The following is a 13172-nucleotide window of genomic DNA, read 5'->3' as shown; positions in this document are numbered from 1 at the left end:
TAGAATTTGCAAGGGAAATTTAGGGCAGATTGTGGAGTTTGCTTGAAAATCTTCAGGAATTTGATAGGAATTTTTGACTGGAATGTTAAGGCTTTATGATAAAGTTCCACAGTAAGATTTGAGGACTATTTAAAGAAATAATGGGGTACTGTTAATGAGACACTTTAAACTATGTGTAATATTTCCCAGAAAGATCAGATAATTTCTTTGTAATTATAAGGAATTTTTAAGGATTTTGGAAAGGAAAATTTCCAAGATATTCCTGTCCAAAGAAAAGGCTGATGTTTTTATTTATCAGATGCTACCTATCCCAAATAGGTGGGAAATTTTTTAAATATTTTCCAAACAAAAGCCTTTATCATCACTATGAAACTGTTAGATTATTTTCATACAAAACCTGTGCACAGCAATAGCTATCTGGAAGACTTGTTCTCTTTTAACTCTCAGTATTGTGTCTTTCTGCTTTTTTGTCTCCACTTTTTGATACGCAAACTTTTTCAAAACTAAATACATAGTGGCTTCTAATAGAGCTTTACCTAAACTAAAAACCCAAGGCTAATAAAAGAATTAGTTAATTTGGGAAAGGTTCCTTTTTTAATTTGAAAGTACCTTTATTATAATTCTTATTAGTAGATTTTCAGCTGAATGCTGAGTTACAGTCAGGATGTGTGCTCCTGACCTCTAGGCCAGGTCACCCTTTTGAAAGACATCTTGACCTCATGGGGTCTTTATCTGGTTAAATTAAAAAAAATAAACAGTACTTTTTCATTTTGGATGCTTATTTGAAATGAAAAAGTACTGTTTAGGAATTTTAACTCCTGCACTTGAAGAAAAAAAGAAAAAACTCATCTTAATAATCAAACAGTTAAGGTTCCATCCACCCATATAAAACAACAAGCACACTTCAATGATAGTCAGAAGAATATGTTTAATAAAAATAATTAAACCTCAATTTCCTCTATAGAACTTCATAGAAAGTAATCCAATAAATTACAAATGACTTTTTAAGACAATTGTCCTGCACTACATAAAGAATTATTTTGACTACACAGACCACAACTTGCAAATATTACAACTGTCCAATGACAAAAAAAAAAAAACAAGACAAAAACTGACCAAGGTGACATTTATAGGATATTATCAAGCCTGAAATAAAATACAAACCAATGTTGCTAGTCTTGTCATCTCAGTGATTACATGTATGCAAACTGAAAGAAAACCTCCCTGTACAGCAGTAGTGTGTTTTGTCTTTCCTCTTGCATATTGGTCATCGTTTACTTTTGTCTGATTCAACATCGCCTCTCTGACGTTCTGAGAGTCCTTATACAGTACAGTAGAAGAAAAAAGTCAGCAAAATGAAAGCAAAAAGTCCAATCTTGTGTCTACCATCATTTCCATTTGTGTCCTATGGAGGTTTAGCACTGTCATGAATCCATCAATACATCGCTGCGGAGCAACAAAAAGAAGCAAAAGTCCTCAGATCACCTACAGCAGAAGAAGCGATGGCTGGGGTGTTTGCATAAGGGCACTACAAGTTTAAAGAGAGCAGGGGTGCAGATATACAAAAATGACAGTGGCATGTTTAAGTACATTATTCAGACATAGAAAAATACTGTACTGTTAGTAATAATATAAAAAATGCAATTGCATTGCAAGCAAAACCCATGAAGAGGTCTAAATAACAGGCATACAAGAAAACTGTTAAAGCAACATTAGAGACCTTCAGCCACTCCAGAAGGATGCTACAGCAGTACTTAAGGAACTGAAAAGACTGAGTTTAAGTCAGAGGGGTTTTTCAAACATTGGAGGGGCACTCTGTGAGGCCAAACAGAAACCTGAACCTGGGAAATTATTCTGAAGTGTATCTAACAGTCCACTGTGCAACAGCAGTCCTAGAACAAGCACTGTTGTGCTAGAAAAGGTTACAAAAGGTACTTCGGCTTGAGTGTTTGTGTGTTTCCTGGTTACAGCTGAACATTGACGTGAGCAGAGGTGATGAACAAAATGCACGAGTATGGACATTAGCAAAGATCTGCGCTGTTTAGTTTGTCAGACGGAAGAGGAACGATAGAGCGAGGTACAGGATAAGGGCACTTCTACACCTAGCTGAAGCTCCATTCATTTCCAAAAACACAGTCGAGCACAAAGTGAAACAAACACAATAAGCTGCAAACTCACAGCAAGAAGAGCTGCAATCATTTTGCGACTCCTGAAATTAGCCTGTCTGGCATTGTGTAAAATTTAATGCTCAACCTGTGACAATCACTACAGTCTTAGGCAATATTTGAACTATTTTGTGCATGTGTGCCATGTTTTATAAGACTTTGGTTGACAGGCGACCATGCCACAAAGAATCCAGAAATTACATTTTTCCTTAAAATTTCTAGCAAAAGGTGTTTCAGCTTTCCATCATTGGTGTTGTAATCCCTACTAGTTTGCAAGGCGCTCTCCTTTAAAGTCAACATTCAGACTGAAGAGATATGGAAGCAGTAGATACCAAGTGAGAGGAGCAGTCTAGCCAAAGAAGTCAGCACAGTGGAAGCTCTTATTCAAAAAAAAAGAAAGAAAAAAAAATGGCCTCTGAGACATACATTTTTAGAAGAGACTAAGACTTTACACATGTACACTCATGCACATGTAAATCTGCACAGTGAAGCCAATCATTTTAGCACAGTTGAGGTAAGATGCAGTCAAATACGGCGGGGCTGTAGAAAAAGTATACATGTCAACAACACTCCTGAATGTTTCCTCTAAACTCTGTCAGGACCATAAATGGTCAAAGGGCAGGTTTTGGCACACAGTAGAAGTTTGTTCTTTCCTGTCTCCACAGTTTGAGGAGTTTATGAGACATTGTAGTCAGAATTAACAAATGTGCAAGTGAATGGTGTAAGCTTACTGTGAGAAGCTAAAGTGCGCCTTGGACATGTTCTTAAGGTGATGGTGAAAATAAGGAGTTTCTATGAGATATCAATGTGAAGATATGAAACACTTAAATCACAGCAGATAGTTGAATTTTGATCCATTTTGAAGGACTTGAGCTTATCTAGTTTGTTTGAAGTAGGTAATACTTGTGCAGATCCTCCTCTATGTTGAAGTGACATTAAAGAGGGAGCATCGGGCAAGTCTGTTTCCAAGAAAAAGACGTGAACAAATGCAGAAATAAACTACTTAATGTGATATGAAAGAAAGTGAGGTTGGGTTGTGCACTGGGTTGGAACATGGCAGACAGAGAATCTACAGCTTCAGTGACATTCATTAGCTGCCCAAGTTATTGCTGACATATCCAATGTATGATCTGCAAAGCATAAGTGTCAACAAACCTGTAAAAGTTCTTACTATTTACAAGAGAAACCAAAGTGTTTGTCAAGTCTTGTTCTCCCAACCCCTGACAATCAAAATATATTAATAGTACAGCTCAACGAGCATGTTGATGTAGTTTCACCTTTTTAATAAAATTAAATCCTGACATAATTACAATAATGCCTTTTTTTGTTGCAATTGTACATTATGGTGTGGTACAAGTTCACAGAGTTCAGAAATCTACTAAAGTGTGACATGCAAAATGTCTCAAACAAGACTGTACCATTTAACAAGAACTGAAATCTCATTTCAGTGTCTTTAAGTCAGTTGTTCGTTTTTTTTTTATGCTTTTGTAATCTTTATTACACAACATTTTAGTTAGTTCTTGTATTTACATGTACAGAAATCGCAACATAAGTGCTGGAAAATCCATATATATGTGAATATATGTATACATTTCTAGGCAATACATAAATAAATCTATAATTATATATTCAGAGGATCAGTCCTCATCACTGGAGTCTGAATCGTCTGATGAGGAAGAAGAGCTCCCAGACTCTGATGAAGACGACTCGGCTTTCCCTGAACCATCAGGACCACTGTTCTCCTTTTGTTCTGCTGACTCCTCTCCTTCATCTTCATCCAAAGCCTCCTCTAACTCCTCCTCCTCCTCCTCTCCGTCCTTCTCTGCTGCTGGCACCTCCGTCTCCTGTGCCAATGACTGGGAGGCTGCAGGCTGAGGAGGAAGAGGAGCAGGAGGAGGGGCAGGGTCACTGTTGGAGCTCTGCGGCTGTGTGGCAGACACAGGAAGGTTAAGGCCTGGAGTGAGAAGCATCCCTGGGTAAAGCATACTGGAGAGTAACAAGGGGTTAAGAGACAGTTGGTGACTGGAGGCTGCAGAGGCAGCTGAAGCACTTTGTGGGGCTGCGGCAGAGGAAGAGGAGCTGGAAGTGGAGGAAGGAGTCGTGTTTGAGCCCTCTGTCCTTTCTCCTTTGGTGTCTGAGGTGTGAGAAGGGGCTTTAGAAGCTGAAGGCTCTCCTGTAACACTGCTGAAGGTTCCCTTTGTCTTCTCTTCAGAGCCTCCTGAGCCCTCTTTAGCAGGGTTCCCGAGCAAACTGCTCATGCTGAGGAGGTTTGGGATTCCAGCCATACCAGAGAGCATCATTGGAAACATGGCAGCCAGGTTACTTGCAGCCAGATTGCTAGCATCAGATGGCAGCCCCATCAAGCCCGCCGTGAGCTGTAGGGACTGTAAGCTCTGGAGGTTTTGCTGGAAGGCCTGCAGGCTGGTCAGGTCCATTCCAGTCAGAAGGCCGTTGGCTAGCAGAGGGTTCAGAGCCAGAGCCGAGGCTGCTGGGTTGGGTGCTGTTGCTGCTGCCGCGGCTGCAGCTGCTGCCTTGGCCAGGGGATTTTTAGGTCGGCGTCCACGTCGGCTCACCTCCTCAGGAACGATGGGTCCTGTTAGGATCCTGTCGAACATGCTCTCTGGGAGGTAACCCTGGAGAAACATGATGTCACAGGGGTAAGCAGTGTGAAAGAGCTAAAGAGAAGACTTTAATGCAAACATCAGTAAATTGCAGTATGCTCATACATATTCAGGGCCAGTTTATAAGCTCATCTAAGCTTGGGCTAGTTTTGCAAGCTGCCTTTTACTTAATTCTACCAGGTTACAATCAGTTTTATTAAACTTTAAATGTTTGCTTATTGATCAATTCAAAAGAAGAATAGCAACACTGTAAAAAAGGTAAAAAAAAAAGTTATGGCTTTGATAAGCAATTAACTTTCTGCTGATTGCCAAAGCCAAAATGGCCTTGTTTCATAAAATAGTTCCCATAGGAGTTTTGATCGGATAGATGTGCTTCTATTGACTCACCGACTGTTTGACAACATCAGCCCATTCAGGAGGGACTCCATACTCAGGGTTCTCCTGAAGGAATCGGCACAGATCCTTCAGAGGAGGAGCAAAGGCACCACCCACCTATAAGACAGATTACAGACAACATGACCAAACAGCAAATATGCATAGTTGAAGCACATTAACTAACTAATCAGAAATGTGTGCTTTCATTACAGTAAGAGATGACCATTTTTTATTAGTTCAAAAGTCAAAAAGCAAAGGCTGCTTTTTCTACATTTCTACATGTTCAAAACAAAAAACAACCTTGCGTGCATTTCTCCTATTGATGATCTGGACCCTCTCTTCTCCTGTCAGGCTGTTTACATCAATCTTGTTTGGGTTTCTGCAGCGGTGCCTCTTTTGTTTCGGCCGTCCGTCCTGGAAGTGGAACTGCATCTGCATCTTATTTACCCCCTGGACCAGACATAAAAGAATAGTCATGTTTTCGAAAATGTCTGAGTAGTGTGAATTTTCTGTGCAAACTATTGATTACATCACTAGCTTTTCCATATTTTAACTGTGCCTTGACCGTTTGAATTTTACATCATTGCATTTTGTACATCTGTACACAAATCCAAACTGTGGACAGGATTTACATTAAACTAGCAGAGGACCTTTTTAAAACCTTTGTTAATCAGGATAAACCTTATTCCTTACATTGATAGAGCCTTTGAAAAAAATGTCACTTTTGCCACAGAAACTTAAAGGCCAAAGTGGTGACTGAAAAAACAGTACTTACAGGGATGAAGGCCCCTGTGTCTGCCACAAAACCAGGGTGCTCTCTTAGCCATAGATCTAGATCTTTCCTCTTCGGAGCGTCGTCCCCTGCGAGCCGGGTTCCATCTTTCAGATTGATGACAGGGACTCTGTTGTCAGTGTCTCCTGGGACCTGACTAGAGCTCTGGCTGAATCCTGGCATGGGGGCCACAGCCATGCCCACCTGGCCAATACCACCCCACCCTGGAGGCACCTGGAGAAACATGGAAACACCAGAGTTTATCACTTTTTCACAACACAGCTCATTAGATTCATAAAACTGGAGTAAACAATTACTTAACATATAAATACTGGTAAAACTCTGAGCATTAAGCCAAAACATTGTCAGATCCATAAGCCTGAGTTATAAAACTCCTTCTGCAAAGGAATGGAGAAAAGATGGCTGTTTACCTGATCAGGAACAGCAGGAACTCTGCTCCTATTCATAAAGAGCAGGTCCATTCCCTCCACGTTCTTCCTCCGCCCCCTCCGTCTCTTCACTACTGGCTGGCCATCCAGCACTCCGTTTAGCCTCATCTGACTGGTCAGATCTGGAGGTGCTAAAAAAAAATCACCCTGTAAGCTTTGATCTAGTTTCATTTTTTTGCTTAATTAAGAGATGAAATGAAAGAGAAAATAATGAAGATTATAAGATACTGAATTTTTCAGATTCATTCAGAAATTTCTGCTGTTTGAGAAAAGTTTCAGTCATCCATCTACAAAGTATATCAAGGGAATGAGGATTTCTCTGAGTTTTTGATAAACATACCAGTTTGGAAGCTGCACTGCGGCTTGGTGATGTCAGCCAGGCCTGTGTCTGAGGCGCTCTGAAGCTCATGAAGCCTTGCCAGGTACTGCTGCTGGGCCTGGGGACCCTCTTCTGACTCAAGGGGCCTCTTTAGAGGTAGACCTTGTTTCTGGAAGGTCAGTTTAAGACCTCCCTCTTGCTGCACACAGATAACAAAGATGTCAAACAAGTCTGAAGGGGTAAAACGTCAGGGAGAAAACAAATCAAGATGTCAACAAGGAGAAACTATTGCTATTTTTATTTTTATTCCTTCTTATGTTGTTTTTTGGGACTGTATATAGGAGATTTCAGAGATTTAAGGATTATAGAGTCAACATGTCTAGTTCAGTTTTTTTTTTATTTTACTAACAATCATTAAGGATATTTTTGCTACAAGGTATTGTAGTTTATAAAATAATGTCTTGTATTGATAGAACATTTCCAGTTATTTCATTGTTAGTAGTACTGGGACACATGGACACAGGAGGGGGAGTGGCTAGCAGGGCAGTGGGCAAAGTCAGTCATAATCTGGACTGAATTGGGAAGCCATGCCAAAGAGATAGCTGCTATCAGCATTTAAGATTTCAAAGTTAACAAGCGGCAGGGTTTTTTAAGTGTGATTTGGGAAGAGATCCTTTTAAAAAAGAAACACCAATGCCAAGAAAAAAAAATGAAAGCAAGTTAGAAGCCTGTCAAGTTAATGGCCACATGCCTCGATGCATACTCCAAAACACCCACAGCGGATGTCTCCATTTCAATCAGATTATAAGCACGACCCTTCAGTACAGAGAGGCTTCAAACTGAACTCATTATGTCCTCATGACTGAGTGATTTGTGCTCATGTAATCACAGCCTCAGAGCCCAATTCAAATTGAGTGTGTGGGAAAAGAGAGGAAGGCTGTTATTAAATTAATCTTTCCTCCTGCCAGGCAGTCAAAACCACTAACCATACCCAAAGGGGAAGAAGAAAGAAAAAAACAGAGAAACATGCTGAACACGGCAGCTAACACCAGCCATGGCAGCAGAAGTGGTAGGGTCCTACGATTAGGGCGAAGCAGAGGAGGGAGGAGGAGGACGGGAGTAAAGGAGAAATCAACATACATCATTGAGTTTTACTGAGAACTCCTTGTTTTCTGCAACATGCTTGGTCACCTTAGACCCCTGTGGTGAGGCAGAGGGGTCCTCGCACAGGCTGTTGGCATTATCCAGCAGCTTGGTGGTGTAAAAGGAGGCTACTGCACCTCCAGGCTCGTACACTCGACGTGTTCCTGGCCACTTGCCCTTGAGAACTGCCTGGCAAATACTATCCAGGCGGTTGATAATCACTCGATCCTAAAGATACAATAAAAGAACATCAGCACTCTCAAACTTAATTTCAAAACCAACAGGGATAACTCAGCACACCAAATTTAAAATGGATTAGAGTAAATATTATTTGTAAGGCAATCAGTGCTATTGTGAAAACAGTTGTTTACCTTTGGCCAGTAGGATGCAGCGAGCATGTACCCTCCTCCCTGGAAAGGATGCGAAGAGTTGTTGTTGATGCCATTTTCAGCCACATGGGTGTCTTGTGTTTCATCCTGTGTCGTGCTCAGAGATGCCACGCTGTCCTCATCGAAGCCCTTTACACTTGCAGCAGGCACTGAGAATGACATGAAGAGAGACAAACATAAAAATTGGTGCAATTCCTTATAGCTACTGATTGCAATAAAACTAATCAGCATAAAAATGCAAAGGTGGTATGCTTAAACCTCAATATACATTATTCATTTGTGCTTATTTCAATCAAAAATGTAAAAATGTCATTTAAAAAAGGCAATCAGGGGTTGTTAAATTGCATCATGGCGTTTTTATCTTTTTTACTTTTACTTTTGTATTCAAAATGAAATATTTACAATATGGGTAATATGCAGTATACATATGTTTATTGTTTTCAGTGAATTATACCTCTGTGTTTACGTGTGGATTGTTGTTTGTTTTATTTATTAATACTCTTACAAATGCAGATAAATGACTGGAGCAGTATCAGATTGTATATCATTGCAGCACACTATCAGTAATATGTCTACATGTTTACATTCTGACACAACTTTTCACATATACAGTATAAAATTAATGAATAAGATGTGCTCACCTTTCTTCTTCCCTTCCTCTCCCTCACTGTCGCTATCATCAGAAGAAGATGAGGAGGATGATGATGATGATGAAGACCCAGAAGAGCAAGAAGAAGAAGAGGAGGAAGAGCTGGACCCGGAATGTGATGAGGAAGAAGAGGAGGATGAGGAAGAGGAAGAAGAGCGTGATGAGGAGCTGGAGGAAGAGCCATCAGAGTCAGACTCTGAGCCTCGCCGTGCCTCTCTGCGCCCTCTCTTGCTGGCCTTCTTGGGTTTCCTCTCGGAGGAGTTGGGTGTGAGTGGTTTGGTTCTTGCTGCCACCATCTTCTTCTCGCTGTCCCGGGCCTCGATCACTGGCTTTTCCTCCAGACCTGTGGGAGTGGCTGGTGCTGGAGGAGGGCTCCACCTTTCCCCAGGCTTCTCCTTGCTCTCCTCCCCCTCTGAGGTTGGTTCCACTTTGGGCACTACTGTGCCAGGCTCAGTGCCTCTCTGAGTTGGTGGAGGCAGAGGAGAGCCTGTTAACACTGAGCTGGCAGCCTGGCACTGAGGGTTTGGAAGTGGGGTGGATGTGTGGGATTGCTGCTGTGCTGTAGCTTTTGTTTGGCTGTAGTTGCGTTGGGCAGCCATGAAACTGAGCTCAGGGTCCCTCAGGATGTGATAGTCTGTGCGGCTCACTCCATGTTTGGCAGCACCGATCAGCAGATCGCGGTCATGAGTACCTGCTTCCCACCACACAGGTAAGTCGGAGCTCATCTGACACAGTGGCAGGCGCTCGTACAGTAAGGGATGACGGAGGACCTGCTCCCTCACCTGGCGGAGAAGCTCCACTCTGTACAGCGTACGAGATGCTCGCTCCTCTGTGATGGGCTGGATGGTTAGAGATGGGTCCACCGCAGAGTCTGGAACAAAGACAAAAAATGAAAAAGGGTGAGTGAGAGGAAACAGAGGCTTCCCTACAGGAACAACCCAATGACCTGTTTGAGTCTGGAGTTTAAACATCAGACCATTTGCCTTTTATTAATGATTAACTTTATCAACCCCTTTGACTCTGAATTGTCAAGCTAACGTTTGATTTCATTATAAAACCAATCTCTCTTTGGGATAGAAAATGTAACACAAACATTAAGCGATCTTTAAAACATTGAACTGGGAAAGAGTTGATCTGACATAAGCTACTGAGAGAAAAAACAGCCTGATGTACAAACATAAAGGATCTGAATACAACCCCACTTGACAGACAGGTAAATAAATGTAATAAAAAAGTAAGGAAATTTGTGTTTTATAGATTATTCTTTGTTTTAACAATGCTTCTTGGCAATAATCTTATACTATTGGAAAGCCTGTTTATTTCCCTTTTAATTTGTAAGGAACATGCTTTTGTGGGATGAGAAGAAGAGCTGAGTCTGTGGATTGCGCCCATGAAAAATTTGCCAGATCATCTCTGCCAGTGCCAAACAGCTCATTCTGCTGTTGCTATTGACTCTTGTTTTGAGCTTCTGGTACCCTCAAGTGATGAGAATCAAGTGCCTGATTTTTATCACAGGAGGCAGTCTCAATGCAGAAAGATATTCAGATGAGATTCTGCAACCTGTGGCAACCCCATTTCTCCACAGTCTGGGATCAAACTCTACCCTCCAAGATGGTAACACTCGCCCCCCACAGAGCAGGGTTTATCAGTGACTACCTCCAGAATCTGGTGGTTTGGAGAGGATGGAATGGCCTGCCAGCAATCCTGACCTCAACCCCATTGTGGGATCAGCTAGGGCATTCTGTTCTTGCCAGAGTGACCAACACAACCACACTGGCTGACTTGTGAGAAATGCTGGTTAAAGAATGGGATGCTGTCCCACAGCAGTGTGTAACCAGGCTGGTGGCCAGCATGAGGAGGAGGAGCCAGGCTGTTATGGCTGTGAATGTTTTTTTTCCACAGGCTACCGAGGCTCTTGTTTGTTCAATGAATACATTGTTAAATTGTCAATATGTCTTGTTTCTTCAGACTTCAGTCATACAATCCCCCAAACAACACCAAAAAGCGTCAATGGCAGAATAAGCTGTTTGGCATTGGCAGAGAAGATCAGGCAAATTTTTCATGGGCGCAACCCACATACTCAGCTTTGCTGCTCATCCCACAAACTCATGTTCCTTACAAATTAAAAGGGAAATAAACAGGCTTTCCAATAGTATAAGATTTATTGCCAAGAAGCATTGTTACAAGAAATAATCTACCAAACACAAATTTCCTTAGTTTTTGTGCTGAGTTTAGATCAGACATCCTACTTACCTCACACTAGAAATAATTAAAGAAACTTTGAGTGACTTTCTGTAAAAGCAGGTGACAGGTGTTTGTAAATAAGCTGGCAGACTACTGACCTCCCTCTTTGGGTGGCAGGCGACACACCCTTCGGCACATGGCAGTAAAAGCACACAAGTATTTCTGCAGGCTCTCGTCAGTCTTCTTGTGCAGCCGAGCCATCGCCCTGAACTTGGTCCAGTCGAATCGGCCGAGGTTCGGGTCAAAAACAACACCAAATGTGGAGACCACACGGTAGAAGTCTGCCTCTTCTCGCCTGGTCCATCTGAGTGAGATAAAGAAATACACATCGATTTCAAAATTTACATGCTAAATAATCTTTGTAACAATCAAATATCCTTTCAGTCACATATCACTTCCTATAAGTTCCATTGAATCTTTATATCAAGCAGTGAACTATTTCATGATCTTACCTTTGCTGGCGTTCAATCTTGGCAGCCATCTTGGGGTTCAAGGTGTCATTAAGAGTGGGGGGTAGTGGGCAGAGTGGAGCAGCCAGTATCATTGTGGGCTGGGACTGTGACTGAGTCTGGTGGATTTGGAGGATCTGCCGGCTCTTGGTGAAGCGCTGTGAGGCAGTGATGAGGCGTCTCAGCCTTGCTGTAAGCACAGATGAGGAGGGCCAGTAGACAGTTTCACCTCCAGTCACTGGAACTGCATCTATATCAGAGTATTACACAGTGTGGGAGACATTCGATTAATGTTTATTAGAGAAGTTATTTCTATAAGTTTGGGTATTGGGTGTTGGGAATTAAAGTATCTAAAACTCACCTCCAGCGTTGTCAGTGACCACCAAGTCTCCAGGGGAAGAGGCATCATCCTGCAGGAGAAGGTCATGGCAGGTTTAAAAAACACACTTAAACATTTTAAAACAATTTTGGGGGCATTTATGAATTTATTTTGTCCAACAATAGATAGAGTACAAAATCAGGGAGAGAGGGAGGAGGGAAAGGAGCCTTGGGTGAGATTTGAACCCAGGTAACCTGCTCTGACGACTATAGTCTCTGTACATGGACAGAGTCTAACAGCTTGGGCATCAGTGTCCAAATTTAACCATTTTTAAGGTTTCCAGACTGTGATAGCTTACAGGACAAAAAAAATCAACAAGCTGAAATAAATGAAATGATATATGACTTACTTCCATATCGTCCTTCAGCAGGGCTGGGGCTGGCTTGTATTCTGGATCATCCACATCCCTACACATGAACAAAAAAAGCATATTTTTATGTAGCTTACAACCAAGCTGCAACAGTCTTAAAAACTTCTAAACTTGAGCCCAGCACATTGAAACAGTGTGTTTTTAAAAGTCAGGACCAGTATGATGAACACACCCATCCATGAAATCATTGCCTCTCTGTTCAGCAGCGATGGCCTTCTCATCTGGTCGTCCCACGCGCTCTATGAAGCACAAAGTCGGGTCTGCACGAATAGTGTTGTACTTCTCATAACCTGAGAGTGCACACAGGGGTAAGCAAATAAAGTTAGCATGCTATGGATGAAACACGGAAACTCTAGGATAGGCATATACACAGCCTGGATGCTTTGTTATTATCAGGCCATATAATTTTGGAACACAAAAAATAATTTTAACACAATTAGTCTGAAAAAAAAGCTTTAAAAAAAGGAACAGTGGCATAGTAATGTTCAAAGTTTGAGACATTCCCTCCCCTTAATAAACTGAGTGCACACACTTGAACAGTAGAGCAAAAACCAGCAGATGAATTAAACCACAACAAGTAAGAGTGCTTTCATACCAGACCTTTTTGGCATGGTTGAAATGAACTTGAGCTCATTGTGAAGTTGGTTCGCTTTATAGGTTATGATGAAAGCTGTCCGCTGGACTCTGATGCGGACCAGCTAACCTGACTGTGTATGCTTGAAAAGGTGGGTCTCTGTCTGCTTTTATTTGGACTCTGGTGCAGTCCATTTGAAGTGAGAACGTGAACGTAAATCCACCACAGGCAGAACTGGAGGATCTTCATTGCCTACACTTTAACTTTAGTTTTA

The 13172-nt window shown here is 41.7% G+C and overlaps 1 protein-coding gene across 4 annotated transcripts in view; it reads right to left on the bottom strand.

Moving 5' to 3' along the window:
- Window positions 1–908: 908 nt before the first annotated feature.
- Window positions 909–13172, bottom strand: part of chd9 (chromodomain helicase DNA binding protein 9) — an 88642-nt gene continuing 76378 nt past the window's right edge. For 3 of the 4 annotated variants that reach the window (XM_041792982.1, XM_041792973.1, XM_041792998.1), the window contains 14 exons: window positions 12497–12614; window positions 12304–12361; window positions 11937–11985; window positions 11579–11825; window positions 11225–11430; window positions 8875–9753; window positions 8216–8382; window positions 7842–8072; window positions 6723–6900; window positions 6365–6513; window positions 5937–6167; window positions 5462–5611; window positions 5174–5278; window positions 909–4798 (listed from right to left, as the gene is read on the bottom strand). In XM_041792982.1, coding sequence (XP_041648916.1) covers window positions 3803–4798; window positions 5174–5278; window positions 5462–5611; window positions 5937–6167; window positions 6365–6513; window positions 6723–6900; window positions 7842–8072; window positions 8216–8382; window positions 8875–9753; window positions 11225–11430; window positions 11579–11825; window positions 11937–11985; window positions 12304–12361; window positions 12497–12614 — 3764 coding nt within the window. In that variant the 3' untranslated portion in view covers window positions 909–3802. The remainder of the gene's footprint in view (window positions 4799–5173; window positions 5279–5461; window positions 5612–5936; window positions 6168–6364; window positions 6514–6722; window positions 6901–7841; window positions 8073–8215; window positions 8383–8874; window positions 9754–11224; window positions 11431–11578; window positions 11826–11936; window positions 11986–12303; window positions 12362–12496; window positions 12615–13172) is intronic. The other variant, XM_041792989.1, reaches the window with a different exon arrangement.

This window comes from Cheilinus undulatus, linkage group 1 (assembly GCF_018320785.1).
Source record: "Cheilinus undulatus linkage group 1, ASM1832078v1, whole genome shotgun sequence".
Classification (NCBI taxonomy): domain Eukaryota; kingdom Metazoa; phylum Chordata; class Actinopteri; order Labriformes; family Labridae; genus Cheilinus; species Cheilinus undulatus.
This window is presented reverse-complemented; position numbering and strand designations above follow the sequence as displayed.